Consider the following 16635-nt stretch of genomic DNA (forward strand, 5'->3'; position numbering starts at 1 on the left):
ACAATATATGAAACACATTCACTATATAGGTATATATTTCTTAGTTTTAACAAGTTCACGACGGAGTGGTGTCAAGCAAAACCATATGTTGCACCGGCAACAGAAGGTTTTGCTTGAGTCTATACAGCAGTTTTTGTTAGAGAGGAGATGTGATTCATTAGCTAGTGCCGTTTTTATCTCAGTTGTCTTTATTGGTACTGTTTGTTGAGAAATAGCCGAAAATTGCCACGCACCCCCTGAAGACCTTTCGCGTGCCCCCGGGGGTACGCATACCACACTTTGAGAAACACTGAACTGTAGGAGCTAGACGATGTTTTTCCATTCCCAAATTCCAAGTTTTTTAGATTTTATTTTTTAGGCCGGCATACATACGGAGTTACTTATTTGGATACCTTTAATACATTATTAATTGTTTTAAATTGTATTAATTGACCTAAAGTTTACGCACCTGTAAAATACACAGATACAATTTTAGCTACGTTATTTTATATCTTTCTTCAAGTAGCAATATCTGTTAATTTTTTAGGTAGTTAATTTTATAAGAAGAAAAAAATTTAAACCTTGTAATTAACAGTATTTTTTACATTTTTTAAACTTTTGAAATTTCAAATCAATATTAATTTTATAGAATATTTTAATTATTTATTCTAAATATTTCAATTTTTGTCCAGTATTAGTGTAATACAGGTTAAGAATTCCAACTTGCTGATATTCATTTCCGTAGCGATCCTTTATTCTTATACTAATCAGTATACAATATATACTAATTTATACTTGAAAATTCATAATAAATTAGCTCTGTCTAAAGTTTCGTTGATCTAACTACAATTAATGTACAATAAAGCAATAATCATATAATAATGATGTACAAATTTGTTTATTACAATAAATCAAATTGATTTGTAGACTACGTGGTTTTTGCTACCATATTGATTTCTATGATAACAGAATATATTAGAATTAAGAAGTACGATAACTTAAAAAAAAAAAAAAGATGTGAATCTTTTCTGCTGCGTGACTTATTCTTAGACCGACTCCCCTCCACACACGCGCACGCTTTCAAAAGTGTTACATAAGTTATGGATCAGTCGCATTTTTAAATAAAATAATTTCTGAATTTTTTTTAAAAACTAAATCATTAGATCCGGCAGTTAAAAACTAACTTTAATTTTCTTTTTCAAAGTATGCCAGTTTATCCAGTATTTTTTAATTATTTGTTTTTAAATCAATCAATCGATCTTGTGGTCAAAATGAATTTTATTTATTTATTTTTATTTTTTAAATTGTCACTCTGTCTAGTATTTTTTAAAACATTAACTAAAACTAAATTATTCGATTTAGTAGGTTAGCATAAATATTAAATTTACTATTTTTAAAAAAAAATTAAGCCAGCATTTTTTTAAAAATCAGAAATATAGAAAATTCAGCGGATATTTGAAATGTAAATTCTTTTTCTAAAGAAAAAAAAAACTGATTTGTGTGAATGACGTGCACTTAAGGGCTTTCTGAATCCCCCCCCCCTGGACGGTAAAAAAAAATCAAGAGAAAAAGAAAAAAAAGCAAATTTAGTTTTTTAATTTCTTAGTTTCACAAATCATTTAATTTGATGACGCAAGCTTAGATAACGGACGCCTATCACGTGGGAAAACATCTAGATCGATAGCCCGTATGTAATAAAACTTTCTTGGGCTTTTTTCAGATAGTTTGCGTTAGACAAAAAAAAAGTTCTTTTCCTAAATTGAGATTTTTCCTTTGGTTTTCGTTCTATTAAACAAGGTAAGAGTTTTAAGACTGCCGTATCGTGAATGGAAAGAGAGAGAGAGAGAGAGAGAGAAGACAAATTGGACAATTAAACGCTTTGACTTAACGATGTTCTGTCTTTGATGGTAACGGACAGCGGAAGTGAGCTCTCAGTCAACGGGACACTTCCATCGATTGCTTAGGCCTATCACAGTGCAATGAAGTTGCGCTAGCATCCGAGGTATTTTAATGCCAAGACGTGTAAACTTCCACCCCCCCACCCTCGCTTTCTCTCTTGTAACGTAGGAAGTAACAGATGTTACTTCCCTTGTACATCGCTCTTCATAATGGGCCCTTCTCCGCGTTAATTACTTGTTGAACTAATGACCCGAACACCTTAATATGTGCTAGGCAACGACAGCTGACGACTGAAGACTACCGCAGAGATTTACAGCGAAAAGCATGCATACGATGCTCGTGCTGGTAGATGATATTATATGTCTTGTCGGCTTTTGCATTAGATAGCGAAAAACTCGATGTGACAGCTGAGCTCCAAGTTTTCTTCTCCAATACATCAAAAGCCTTCAAAGCGTTTACAGGAAGTCGGTTAGAGCGACATCTTGCGACATACCCGAGAATTACTGTTATCGATAAAGATGGTATACAAAATTTGGTTTTTATTTCAAAAATTCCCAAATGATTGTTAAGATTTCTATTCATGCCTTGCGTTTACGAGATGAGAGACAGCGACGTCTTGCGGCATCTACAGGAATGATTTATTATTTATATATAAAAGAAAAACTACAAATTTTAAGATCATTCCGAAAATATAAGCGATTTTAAGATTTCTATTTTGGGTTTTGCGTTTCAAGTGACATCTTGCGGCGAATCTAAGAACAAATGGTTATATACAAATATCACATCTGTTAGCTTTCAGTTTTCATTGGAAAATTTAGATGAATTTAAATTCTTAGCATTAAATAAACAACGAAGATCTCAAACATAAAGAGACTTTCTCATTCAGTTTTAGTTCACAAAAATCAATATTTACTTTTGAAATATAAAACTTATCAATCACTAGGAGGGTCTGAATAAGAAAAAAATTAAGAAAATCAAGTGGAAATAAGTAAAGGCGCCATAAAATAAATTTTTGTTTTCCCTTTCATCCTCTTATGTCTTGCAGTTATTTCTAAACAGCAGACAGCTGATTGGATGAAATGTTATTTTCTTGGAGCTAAAGTGAATTTTGGTATGTGGGTGTGTATACGAGTGGGGGGGGGGGTCACGTAAAACTGTTGTAACCATTATTAGACTGGATTTGTGAGTTGTGCTGCTGCGTTTCTTGTAACTAGCGAAGATGTCTGAAAATCGTGACTGCTGGCATACAGCGTAAAAAGCCTCAAAGGATTCAATAAAGTAAAACTCTTTACGACTTTTCCAAGGTTATTCCACACGCCAAGAAAGTGCCACTTATAAATTTTTCTTAGAACTTTTCCTCTTCAGGGAGGTATTTGACTTTTCACGAAAGCCTTATTAGTTTGTGTGCGAGATTCTTTGGCATACATCTGAAGAATAGATTCACGACACGTCCTAAGAAAAGTCGAGTGATTTCTTCTAAATTAGGAAACACGACTTGTGATTATAATAACATATTTGTTTGTTTGTTTGTTTCATTTTTCAGAGAATGCAGAAACTTTTTCTCTCTCTCAACCAAACTATTTCGACACAAACTTACCGCCTGCATTCATGTCATTTCTTTTTGCACATTTTCTGTTTTGTCCTCGAACATCAGTTCGTTGCGAAGTTTCCTGTCAACTTCGTATCCCATACGGATCAAAGCGGCACAGATCAAAAGATCACATTTAATATAAGAACAGAAACCAACTCCATCGGTGGAAGCCAGAGTCGGTCTACTTCACAAGCACCCTTCCTTCTTCTTTCACTCCGTTCGTATCTCCATTACATTAAATAATGTCATCTTTCCCCTAAGGCTATGATCCCCTTATATTTCGTTACTTTTTCCTCTTCCCCCCCCCCCATCCTATTTCTTCCTTGTTTCCGGTCCTTATATCTTAGACCGTATACGGTCATACACGCGCAAAAAAAAAAAAAAAAAATAAATAAATAAATAAAAAGAAAAAGGAAGTCTCTTGCCAAGAACAGATAACTGTGTACGGAAGTGGAAAGCTCCAATTTAGATCCACCATCAGGTCTCCGAGGAGGATGACTGGCTTTGTTCTCGGTTGGAGACTTGACCGCGGTATCGCGTCTCTAATTAGCGGAATCAGGCAAGAGGAGACGCGAGTGCGCGCGCGATAGATGCTCTCATATAAAAATCCCTACAGCAAGAGGTAAGGAGTTATTGATAACTGAAAGGAGTAACGCGATGTTGTTTTTATGGTCACATGTGAGAACTGTTATGATGTTTGATATCCCGGTGTGAAAGAGGTCACAGTACCGTAATCTGTGGATAATGAAACAATTCCCCTTGTGATTCACGGGGCATTAAAGATAGTTACGGAGTCTTCCCAGTTTTCGAGACAAAGTTGGGAAAGCAAACAGAAGGTAAATCCTCATGTGTTAGTAACTACTGCAATATCTTAGTAGACACGTTCGTTTAATGTTTTAAATTTCCGTTATGTGTGTACAAAGAAGATTTTAATATTCAACTCCGTAATTTGATCTGGCATTACGTAGTTTAAGTTATTAACACAAAGGAAAAATAAGAAAATTTTAATTATGCCTGTGCACTACTTGACCGTCTCTAGTAAACATATTAAAATAGAGATGCGATTCTTTTAATGTTGAAAATCTATCCTAACTCCATAAATTTAAATAAAAACATCCCCTAGATCTAAATAAAAAAATACTAAAAAAAAAAAAAGTTAACTCGACAAAATCGCTTTTTTTTATTGTGAATACAGTTAATAATGAAACAAGCTATGATTGGTAATTTCTAAATAACTGATTAGGTAATAAAAAAATAAAAAAATCCTTTGTTATATTTTTAACTATAAAGAATTAAAAACGCAATAAACTTAACACTTTTTATTTTCTTCATCTTCTTTAGTCTCTTTCATCCACTGACAGATATAGGCTTTCCCATTAACTTTCCAGTTCCGTCTGTTTTTAATCAATGTCCACCATTTCATCTCAAATCATGTCGTTTCAAATCATCTCTTCATCTTGTTCTGTGACGAAGTTTCCTTCTCTTGGTATCTGCTCAGTGCTTAATTTTGTATGGAAGCCTAACTAATATGGCCAACCCATTTCCACTGACATCCTTGACATCACTTCCCGATATCTTCTACTCCAGTCAATCTCTCTAATTCTAATATTTCTTATTCTATTCCTTTTTTGTCGTGTAGCATTCTTCTCTCCAAGGCTCTTTGAGCCACACACAATTTACCTTCCTAGTTTTTAGTTGTTGTCCATGCCTCATTTCCATAGGTAAACAACATTAAAGAACTTTCTTTTTAGGCATGCATATATCTCCTAACAGATAATCTTTATACAACCAAAAATACTTCGTTTCCTTGTGTGATTCTTCTGCTCGTTTCTTTATGATCTTGTTTTTGCTTAAAACTAATTGACAATATAGCGCTACACAGGTTTATTAGGATTATCTGTTAATTTTATTTCGGCATGATATGAATTTGTCATCAGTTTAGTTTTAGTCAGGTTAATTTTAAATTTATTTCCTGCTTTCTCTGTCAAGGTCATTTAGCATTTCCTGGGCTTCTTTTTTTTATTTTTTGGCTAAAAGAACAATGTCATATGCAAAACGTGATCGAGATTTTTTCCATTGATACTAATTCCATAATTTTCCCAAGAGAATTTCTTAAACATTTCTAATGTAGCAGTAAACAATTTGGGTGATATAGGATCTCCTTGGCTTACTTCTCTCCCAGTACCAAATTCCTTTCCCTGATGTTCTAGCTTTATACTGGTTGTTGAGTTTTGATATACAGTTTTAATAATCGGATATACTTTGTTAGGATGGCCCTTTGTTTTTAAGCTGTTTGATAATTTTCAAATATAAGAGTTTTCTATTATATTCAATTGTTAATATTCTAAAATGTGAATTAAAAACTCCATTTGAAGAAGATTTTAATGGAATCATGTGACTTGTGACGTCAAAATGCTATTCCAAACTCACCTCTTCAATCATGTTGGTAACTAAGTTAGCAGACGTCCGCGCGGTTAGCCTAGTGGCTATGCTCAACCATATGCCTAGGGAAGGAGCGTCCTAGGTTCGATTCCCGTCGACGACGTGAGAAACTTAAAGATCTTCCTAAGCCATAGCCAAGTTATCCGGTCTTGGGCGTGGACAGCAGGGTTTTTCCTCCAGTTTATCTGGGGTTTTTCAACCCGGAAGCAGGCAAACCGACCCCGTGAGCACACACACGGATACAGTCTGGAATAATTAAGATATTCCCTCCAGCCATAGGTCTGAATTGTCAGCTATGCCGGTCCCGAACCCGGATAAAAATAGGGAAATTGAGGTGGTGCCGTACTTCCCCTTTTACGGGGAGGTACAGCATGAAAATGAGTTAGCAGACAAACAAGAATTAAAATTAAACATTACTATTAGCAATTTCATTTTGTAAGACATTCTTCGGTAGACGTCATTCTATCGGAGTTGACTTCGAATAAACATTACTTTTTTTTGTGTGTTTTTCAGATTCTGATCCAGAACTTGATACTAGTGACGATGACTGCCCACGAAACAGAGAAGAGGCATCGGCAAAAGGTCGACAGTGTTTACGGAAATGTAAAAACGACGCAGACTGTATTAGCTCGAGAAAACGATGTTTATGTGATGGGATGTGTGGCTGGAGCTGTGTTAGGCCAGGTAAGATCTTGAAACAAATCTTTACAATATTTCCTAATTTTGAATTTGAAGAGATCGGATTCGTTTAGTTTTTTTTTTAATCCATATAAATAAACATATGTTGATGGAGATACCTTTATTTAATAGCTAATCGATTATGTGCTTAAATCCATTATTTTGTCGAATGATAAATATTTTCAATACACTCGACTCAAAAGAGATCACAAAATTTCCAACATGATGTACTTCGAGGTTGAAATTCATCTCGTAGCCTCTAAAGATCCTTATATTAAAGCTACAATGTCAAATATTTGGTTTTCTCTCAAAACTATCTTTAAGGAGGTTCATCAAATAGGGATTTCACAAGACATGAACTGGTTGCTATGGTAACTGAGAGAAGTCGAGATGGGGAGACTACAGTCGAAAAATTCCTTGTCGCTATTGTGTAAGTAGAGGTAGGGGGAAAAAAAGTAGAAAAATAAGGAACTAAGAAAAAAAAATGCCATGACTTTTACTACGTTCTTTGTCCTTGTAGCGATTTCTGACACTTCAGCTTCTCTCTGTCAAGTTTATCAGCGTGGTTATTGTGCATCTAACTCCAACGCAACGTGATTGGCAGCTGAAAATAACTAGAAAGGTCAGAATGCAGAGAGAGAGAGAGAGAGAGAGAGAGGAATGAGCTGAAAATAATGTACTCTGCATGAACGAAGAGATAGTTTTCATCTAGGAAGGAGTTTTCCCTTCCTCCCGTGCGTTTTCACCTTCTTACACCCTATTCAAAGTTACTCTCGTATTGGCACAAGCTTCACGTCTCCCATTTCTTTCACAGTCCACAGAATGCAGCTGATATAATATTGTCAGCAGGAAAGTTGTCCATACGACAGCATTGATATATACTAGCTTTTGCAACCCTCCCTTCCCCCCCGCACAGAGCCACATTTTCCTTTTTAAAATATTTTTATGCGTCTAGTTATTATAATGAGAGAAAAGGAATTTAACAATAACTATTCATTGAATGATTTTAACTACTGCAAAATGGGGATAAGAATGTAGAATGTACTATTATGCGAAACAATAAGCATTGCAATTTAAAACAATTTAAATTTAATAACAATATAATTTTTTATAAATTATAATATAATATGTGAATTTAAATTTAATAAGAATATAATTTTTTATAAATTATAATATAAATATGTGAATTTTAAAAATAATTTTAAGTTTTCAGAATCTTTAGATTAATAAAATATCTTAATAAACCGTTTTAAGTTTTGCATAATAGAATTATATCAAAATAGAATGAGGCATTTTTTGGTGGTGATTGATTCATTCAATCCAATACCTTTGGAGGGTAACGGATGGCAATGCTGTAACCAATGAAGTGCTAACTGAGGCTCCGCTATTGCTGTTACTCTCCTGCCATGATCAGAGCTTTAATAGCTCAATAACACCTTATCCCTACACTGTCCTCTACAGATAACGGGGAATATGAAAAGCATTCTTGCTTCGCCCCTTTAAGCCAGTCCTTATAAGGACTATATATTAATGATTTTGGTTGGTATTGATATTAAAAAGCATTCTTGCTTCGCCCCTTTAAGCCAGTCCTTATAAGGACTATATATTAATGATTTTGGTTGGTATTGATATTAATATTATTATTAAGGAAATAATACCCTTGGAGGGTAATGGATGGCAATACTGTAGCCAACGAAGTTCTAACCGAGGCTTGGCTATTGCTGTTACCCTCCTGCCATGATCAGAGCTTTAATAGCTCAATAACACCTTATCCCTACACTGTCCTCTACAGATATCCCTACACTGTCCTCTACAGATAACGGGGAAGATGAAAAGCATTCTTGCTTCGCCCCTTTAAGCCAGTCCTTATAAGGACTATTAATAATAATTAATGAAGGATTTTGTTTGAAATTTTGACGAGAACAGACGTGTTATTTTAGAGCATTATTCGATTTCATACAGAGTTTTTGTCAGCGGTGCAATATGAGATTTTGCACCGCTGACACAGTTTGATTCCTAATGTCTCCCCTTCTGCATGAAAAACCACGAGGTCTGATGGCGGTGTAGGTCCCACTCGAAACGAGGACCACTGGTTTATTTATGGTATTTTAGGGAGGTAGGTTTTTACTCTGTGGCCAAGTGAGTTCTTGATACTCCTTTCTCCTTTTAGTAGGGCAGGCATTACAAACATGTTTTACTTAACTAGTAGACTTCCTCGTGAGTCTACAAGATCTGATAGTAGGTTATAAGCCTGCAGGATTGCCTAAACAGGCATAACTGAACAAGAAATATATTTACCATGGTGCTCTTTATCCCAGTATGAAAATCACGGACGATATTGCTCAAGCCTTTAGCAAAGAGCAGTTGCTTGATCTGTTCAAGAAGATATTAAAAAGGTTTGATACAGAATTCCCGGAATTTATAAACATATACGCCCAGGTCAATGAGAAGGAGAGGATGAGGATATATAGAGGACGAATTCACAACCGTCCCATCGTCAAAGAACCCTCGACAGATCAACTCCTAGGGTGTATGTACAGGCAACCAAAAGATGGAGGACATCTAAAGATCTTATGGAAGAAGATTTAACACACCACAAGTTTCGGAAGACAAAAAGGAAAAGGTCCCACCAGCGATCCTCCGTAACAAAGAAAAGTAGACATCAGCTTCAAGGACCCTCGGCGAACAAAACATCAACTTCTCCAGGGCCAGAAACACGGATGAGGGAGTTAAGATTCATCCCGCTACTGTCTCAGATTATCGCAAAATGACAAAAATGCTGGACAATTTTAAATTGCCCTTCCACACCTTCGCACTAGCAAGCAAGAAAAATCTAAAAGTAGTCCTCAGAAGGGTTGCCGAGGGCATCACAACAGATGAAGTCACTGCCAACCTCGTCAGTCAAGGACTTCTTGGACTTACCCCAATCAAAGTTAGCAGAATAATGAGATCTGACAAAAGGCCGATGACTTTAGTACTAGTAGAAATCAGCAACACCCAGGAAAGGATATACGAAGTGACAGATATCTGCAGGCTCAAAATTACAACTAAACCTCTAAGGAAAAGGGCATCGGCAGGCCAATGCCACAGATGCCAAAAGTTTGGGCATGCCCAAAATTTGTGCAACCTACACGTCGTAAATATGTACTGGTGTCCTTCACCAGAACCAGCTCCTGCACTAAGCCAAGAACTACATCTACCTGTTGTGCTAATTATAGAGGACCTCACCCCACAAATTACAAGGGGTGCCTTTTCCACCCAAAAAATCGTGGGTCAGCAAGAGTGAACACTGCTCTCCCACGTAATGACACCATAAGCAACCGAGCAGGTTGCCCTCCTGTTCGAAATACCTCATCTTCAGCAGCACAGGAAGGCACGCGATCTTCATCCACGACCAAAACATATGCAGAGGCTGCTCGAACTCAGATTCCTTCATCTCATGAACAAACAAGCTCCAACTTAACATCAGTTCTAACTGCTTCTCTTGCCATCATGCTGCAGGAACTGGAGCAATTCCGCAAAGCAAGCTCTTCACCATCTTACAGAAAGAGATTCTATCTAGAAACCCAATCCATACTGACAGCTCTATACAATGTATAAAAAATTCAAACCGAACTCACTCTTGATAATAGCATGGAATGCTAATGGTCTGTTAAACAAAATCCTCGAACTGCAAGAGTTCACTCACAGATACAATACTGATATAGTCTTAGTTGACAAAACACATCTTAGACCAGCTAATAACCCTAAATTACGCTTCGTAATGTATAAAAAAGACAGACTCACTGCCCGGTGGTGGAGGCACAGTCGTATACATCAAAAATTATTTAAGCCATAACGTCCTGATTAACCCCACAAACCAAGAACCTTCAGATAACAGGCATTGAAGTTCATACTAACTATACCGGCAGCATCAAAATCTACGGGCACATACAACCCACCTAGCATCCCACTGTTGGCATCTTATTTGGATTCAATTCTCAGCCCTACTGACTCCCTTATTATGGCTAGAGATTTTAATGCCAAACGCACAGCTCGGTTCAGCTCAACAGTCAACAATAAAGGTCGTGCACTAAACAATTACTCAACCCAAAACTCAATAGTTATAGTCGGACCTACAGAGCTCACTCATCATAGCACAGCTGGAATGGATGTATTTGACATAGTCATCCTAGAAACATTATATACCAGTATCAGCTGAAACACTAAATGAACTGTCTTCCGACCACAATCCCCATCCTACTTAAGCTCGGTAACTTTGAGAAACTCACTCCTCCTCATTCATTCATACCTTGGGAAAACTCGCTAGAATTCTCCCAGAGCACATCGGCCCATCCCCTGTTATTCACAATAAAGAGGAGATTGACTATACTGTAAACAACCTAACTAGTCAAATAAAAAAAAGCAATAAAGTCAGTCACCAATCTACTATCTTACACCCGATCAGTCGGATCCCTGAGGAAATTATGGACCTAATAAGAATAAAAAACAAAGCTCGCAAAAGATACCCAAACACAAGAGTTCCACAAGATAAAAACAATACTGAACAGATGAAATCGGCAAGTCCGCGAGGCTCTTCAAGAGCACCGAAACCTTGATTGGGAAACCAAACTGACTAACCTGAACCTAGAGGATAACTCCATCTAGAAATGCTTGAGATCTCTTCGCACTAAAAGGCAACTGAAGCCCCCAATACAGACCAAGAAGGGAGTAGCCCACACTGACAAAAAAGGTAGAAAAAACACAATGTAATCCCTCTTATGAAAATTTTAACATCAACCTTATCTACAAATTCACCGCCGTGTCAAGCAAGTCTTAAGACGACACCAGGACAATTCTGAACCTATCACACCTACTTCTACAGCAGAAATAACAAATATTATAGCCCATCTGAACAACAAAAAGGCTCCAGGTTCAGATGGCATCACCAACAGAATAATCAAATTACCACCCAGAAAAGCTATAATTCATTTAGTCAACATAATCAACGCTACTACTCTCAGATTTCAGCACTTTCCCACAACCTGGAAGACTGCCGACATTATCCCTATCAAAAAGATTCGAAAGAGCCCCCAACTCCCAGAAACTACAGACCTGATAGCCTTTTACCCTGTCTTGGTAAGGTCTCTGGAAAAGTTATACTCACAAGGCTTCAATCTAAAACAGACAAGTTAGGAATTATTCCAAATGAGCAATTTTCATTCCGTAAAGACCATAACGCTGAAATATACAATATTGTGGATTTACAATACACATTATCGCAATAAGTCTTAAGATGAGGTTTTTTAGTTCAAAAGTTTATAACTGAATTAGTATTTTGGGAGTAAAATAGTGATATCTCGATCTTGAAATCGTTACTTTTCGTTAATTATATGTTTTTAATTACGCCCTCCTTTTTGACGCCATAAACATTTGAGGGGTCATAATTTATAGTGGAAAACTATGTAATTTTATTATTATATGACACCTCCAGGGAGGGCACCTATTCCACAACTCTCTGTCTCCGCTACTATTTTCATCATCTACACCAACGCCATCTACCGTCGACCACCACCACCACCACCAGTATTTTTTTCACAGACAATCACGAACATCCATGCCCACCGCGGGATTCGAACCCGCAGCCTTTTGGCTGGAGAGTGGATACGTTAACCACTCGACCAACCAGGCCAGCCATTTTAAGTTTTAAAATGGTTTAAGAAAAAGAAAATTAAAAAAAAAACGAAAAAACGTCAAAATGTTTTTAAATAACATTCAGATTAGCTTACTGTTTTTATTTTACTATTTTGTTTTAAGATATATTTGCTAATTTTTAAAATTAAGTTTATCGAATGCGATATTTTGATTAATACACCATTATAAGAAATTGATGTACAATATTGAACATCAAGTGATATTCAAATTCTTGCTATGTATATTTTAATTTTTCAAACATTAAAAAAATATTCACACTTTTTAGTAATATGACAAGTTATGAGAAGTACTCCTGTGAATATTTCTTTATACTATTTCATACATACAACTTCCCCCCCCCCCCCTTGTAACTATATGCTCCTCACAGCTGTTTATCTCCAAATACAAACTTAATCAGGTTGGCATTTTGTAAAGTAGCATAAATTGATCAGATAGCTAAAACGACAGGTATCTATAATTGGAGATTTGTCCAAAAAATCGAAAAATAATACCCCATACCTTACCCATATAATATACAGAATTTTTTAAAAAAATCTCGCTATTTTAAATGCATATTTTTTATTATTATTTGATTTCTCCTGTTATAATTTTGTAATGCACGCATGCGCATAGAACTGTGTGTCAGTGTATTATTGTCTTGAATTGCATGTGGTCTCTGGTCTTGTCTGTTTTTCAAGATAAAAAAAAAACTCGACTTATTCATTGGCCGTACGCCAATGAACACTGCACATTTATTTGTAAGACTGCGTCATCAGTATATCAAAAATTCAGCATAAGACTAAACAAAGCGTCTGGTAGATCTCTGTCTTGCGAGTGAAACTTCCGTCAACAAAGTTTACATTAACAGTCGTGGTTCGTAAGTAACTAAACTGCGCTTTTAATGCCTTAGTTGTTTCCCACTCACAAGTCCGATTTTTTTAACAACAGTGCAGTTGTAAAATAAAGGATCAGGCAGCATTCTTTTAACAAATAATCAAAACACATTTATTTACATTATTTTGAAATATACATGAATCAATCGATAGGGAGATTGCTTTTTCTACCCAGACTCTTTAGCATAAAATTAGAACCCTTTTACTTCAATACTAAATAATCTTTTTAACTCGAATAATACTTATTTACTCTTTGCTTACAAATTCAACTTATTAAACTTCTAGTTTACTCGCAAAGAGGTTAACTAACTCTCTGTTAAGTTATTTTTTACAGATTTTGTATCATACTAATAAACTAACTCTTTACAGTCCATATACAAATATATCTTCTAGATTATAAGAGAAAATATGCAAAACGATACAACTTACAGAGGCTCTGTGTATCACACATTCAGTCAAGAGTCTTTTACTAAAGTCTTTATGGCTTTTCTTTCATCTCGAGTCTTAGGCTTCCTTCAGGAGTATCTTGCTTCAGCGGTATCACTTGGATATTAGCGGGCTTTTGGACTGCAATCTACGGTACTCGAATAGCGCCTACAAGAGGTTTCGGCATACGGCAAATTCTCCTCTGGATCCTTACTTTGGGAACTTCTGCTCCTAACTGCCGCCATCTGCCTCTGGCTGCTCTTCTCGGTAACAGCGCTTCACATTTGCTCTTTAGGCATTTGGATCTCGGCTTTCCTCTTTGTAACTGGGACCGTGCATGGTTCTTTGCCGCCACTGCTCTGATTCGGACTCCGCTCATAGTCTCAGCTCGCTTCCGCTCTGGTTCCAACTGCCTCTAGTTCCCTTTTCTGATGACTCTCTCTTGAAGTCTGGAAGTCCTCTCTCTCTCTCTCTGGCCTGGAAGCTCCTCTTTCTGGTGACGATTGGAAGGAAGCCCTTTATGCTCCGCTCAGTCTCCTTTTATTTTATGATCTTGGTGCCTTGCACTAAGGGTAGTAAACCCTGAAGAATTCGGCATGACTCTTTCATCTTCTTTTTAGTTTAACCCGCTCTTTGTTCTCCTCTGTGCAATCTTTTGATCGTATTTTGCCGGGCGCGGAAACTTGTCTCTAAAACTAGCAGACCTCTTTGATACGTTGCTTCTCCTTTCGGACCGCGGAAACTTTTCTAAACCTAGCGGCACTCTTAGATACTATCTTTAAAAGTCTTAGCGCAGAGCTTGTAAGCAACTCTTATATACAAAACTAGTAAACAACTTTTCCTGCGCTCTTACACATAACTATATACAAAGTTCCCGGATGGGAAAGCATTGCCTTTGTTTTTGACGTTAAAACAGTAAATACATTCACTTCCCACAGGGTTAACTAAATTAATATTTCGCAAAATATACATAGAAACAAACAAGGTTATTTATAGTTCTCATGGGACTTCCCCTATATAAAAAATCGATGTAAAGAGCTTTGATTTTTTAAGCTACATCAAGTTTTTACAAGACAACCTAACTTACTTTATAAATGTACTTTGCGTCCTAGAGATGAATTTCAAGCCAAAGGCCATCATCTAAACCTACATAGGCTCTGAAACAAGAGCCAAGAAAGGTTGGACGTTTATATGCTCAACCATATGGAGCTCACATTAAATTTGTTAATCCTAAATTAAAAAAAAAAATGCACACAAAATTCTCATTATTTTTTATTACTGTGATTAAATTCGTATGGAAATCCTCAATTTTGAAATATTTTATTGGAAACTTTCAAACAATTTGAATGGCAGATTTAAGCTTGAATTTACTTAAGAGGAGCCTCCATAGCTCAGTCGGTATAGACGAAGCCCCTTTGGTCGGAAAGACCTGGGTTCGATTCACGTCTATGAGGTGAGGAACCTTTATCTGATCTCTTTAGTCCAGATAAAGAGTTTGGACTCTTTATCTGGATCTTTATTCGTCCCCCAGAATAGGCAAACCGGTCCCGTGAACGCACACGGATTATGGTCATGAATACGTCCTAGCCATATGCCGGTCCCAAGCCTGGATAAAATTGGGGGGTTGGGGAAAGCAATGGTGAACTACTCTGTAAAAGTCTCACCAGGAATACTTTGTGGGCAATGTGCTGAGAATTCTGAAAACGCACAAATCCCCCAGATAATCTACAGGTAAAGCTGAGAATTTAAAACACTATATACAGCGAGTTACTGTATCCATCGCCAATCTGTTTATATTACGGAACTTCCGTGGGAACCAAGAACTCATGGATGATGGTACATTATATATGATGTACTCACCACTTCCTGAAGCACTGCATTCTGCTCACTGACCGCTTTCCACAAATAAATAAATAAAAATAATAATAGATTCTCTCTACTCAATTTCCAAAGATGTCTCTCTTCCTCCCTATTACCATGTAGTGAAAAAAATCTCCGTTGTGTTCTATCCTCTAAAATATTTTCCGTCTGGTTTGTTACTCTGTAATTAGCCCCTTAGAATTTTTTATAGTTGAAATTCCACAACCCTAAATTAATTTTAAGTTATCCACCTCTCTATGCTATTTCCATCTCCTTAAAGTATCGATGACTAGATGTGCACTCATTATTCCAGATGGGGTAGGATCAAAGCTTTATACATCTATTAGAGAATGGTCTAACCAATATGGTACACAATCTGCAATCTTCTCGTTGCAGACCTCAAATGCTTACACGCATGGCTGATATGTATGTGTTCTCCTGTGTCAATAGGTTATCCTGGAATGATACCATGTGGGAGTCACTTTGTATCTCTCTTCCTAACTTTGTATCATCAGCAGCAGATGACTATATATCCGCCTTAATATGAAAATGGACAGTGTAGCACCTAGTTTAGTCACCTTCATTATCTTTTTATTCTCTGGCTCAATCAGTGTTTGATATCTATCAGACAGGCACCTTTTTATTCAAGCCATCAGCTTATCAACTATTCCGTAACTAGCTTATGTATTAACTTGCAGTATTCTGTCAGAAGCATTTTCAAAGCCTTGCACTATCGTTACCCACCTCAACTCAACTATCACTTTATTATGAAAATTACGTACATTAATAAGATAATATTTTCCTCTTGACAACGCCAAGTCCTTCCCCCCCCCGAGAATAGAGTTTCATATACGACTCATTCCTCGTTCTAAGCAAGTTTTTAATCTATTTGACTACTCCATTCAGAAATGTTAACTAGTATGTCATTTGCTGGCTCCAGTTTGGCATCAGCCCCGTGCAATGGGACCATCTGAAGTGGTATCACTTTTTCACTTTATAGGATGCTATTTACATGCACTCCTTTGGCCAGAGTTAGGTTTTAACTAAACACTATAAAATATACTTGACAAGAAAGTAAATTATTGTTCAATCCTTTACCCAAATATAAGCAAGCATGTGAAGTATTTTCGCGACTAAAATACTTGTATATAGAAGCTATTGTCTTGACATCTGTTGCCTATATATCCGCCTATA

At 36.6% G+C, this 16635-nt stretch overlaps 1 protein-coding gene across 3 annotated transcripts in view; it reads left to right on the forward strand.

Annotated features, from left to right (window-relative positions):
• Positions 1-16635, forward strand: part of Hasp (Hig-anchoring scaffold protein) — a 208180-nt gene that overhangs the window by 39652 nt on the left and 151893 nt on the right. For all 3 annotated transcript variants that reach the window (XM_090404813.1, XM_090404815.1, XM_090404814.1), the window contains exon 2: positions 6425-6595. In XM_090404813.1, the coding sequence (XP_090260939.1) occupies positions 6425-6595 (171 nt within the window). The remainder of the gene's footprint in view (positions 1-6424; positions 6596-16635) is intronic.

The sequence above is a fragment of the Typopeltis vanoorti genome, chromosome 15 (genome assembly GCF_054136105.1).
Source record: "Typopeltis vanoorti isolate ZY-2024b chromosome 15, IOZ_Tvanoo_1.0, whole genome shotgun sequence".
Lineage (NCBI taxonomy): Eukaryota > Metazoa > Arthropoda > Arachnida > Uropygi > Thelyphonidae > Typopeltis > Typopeltis vanoorti.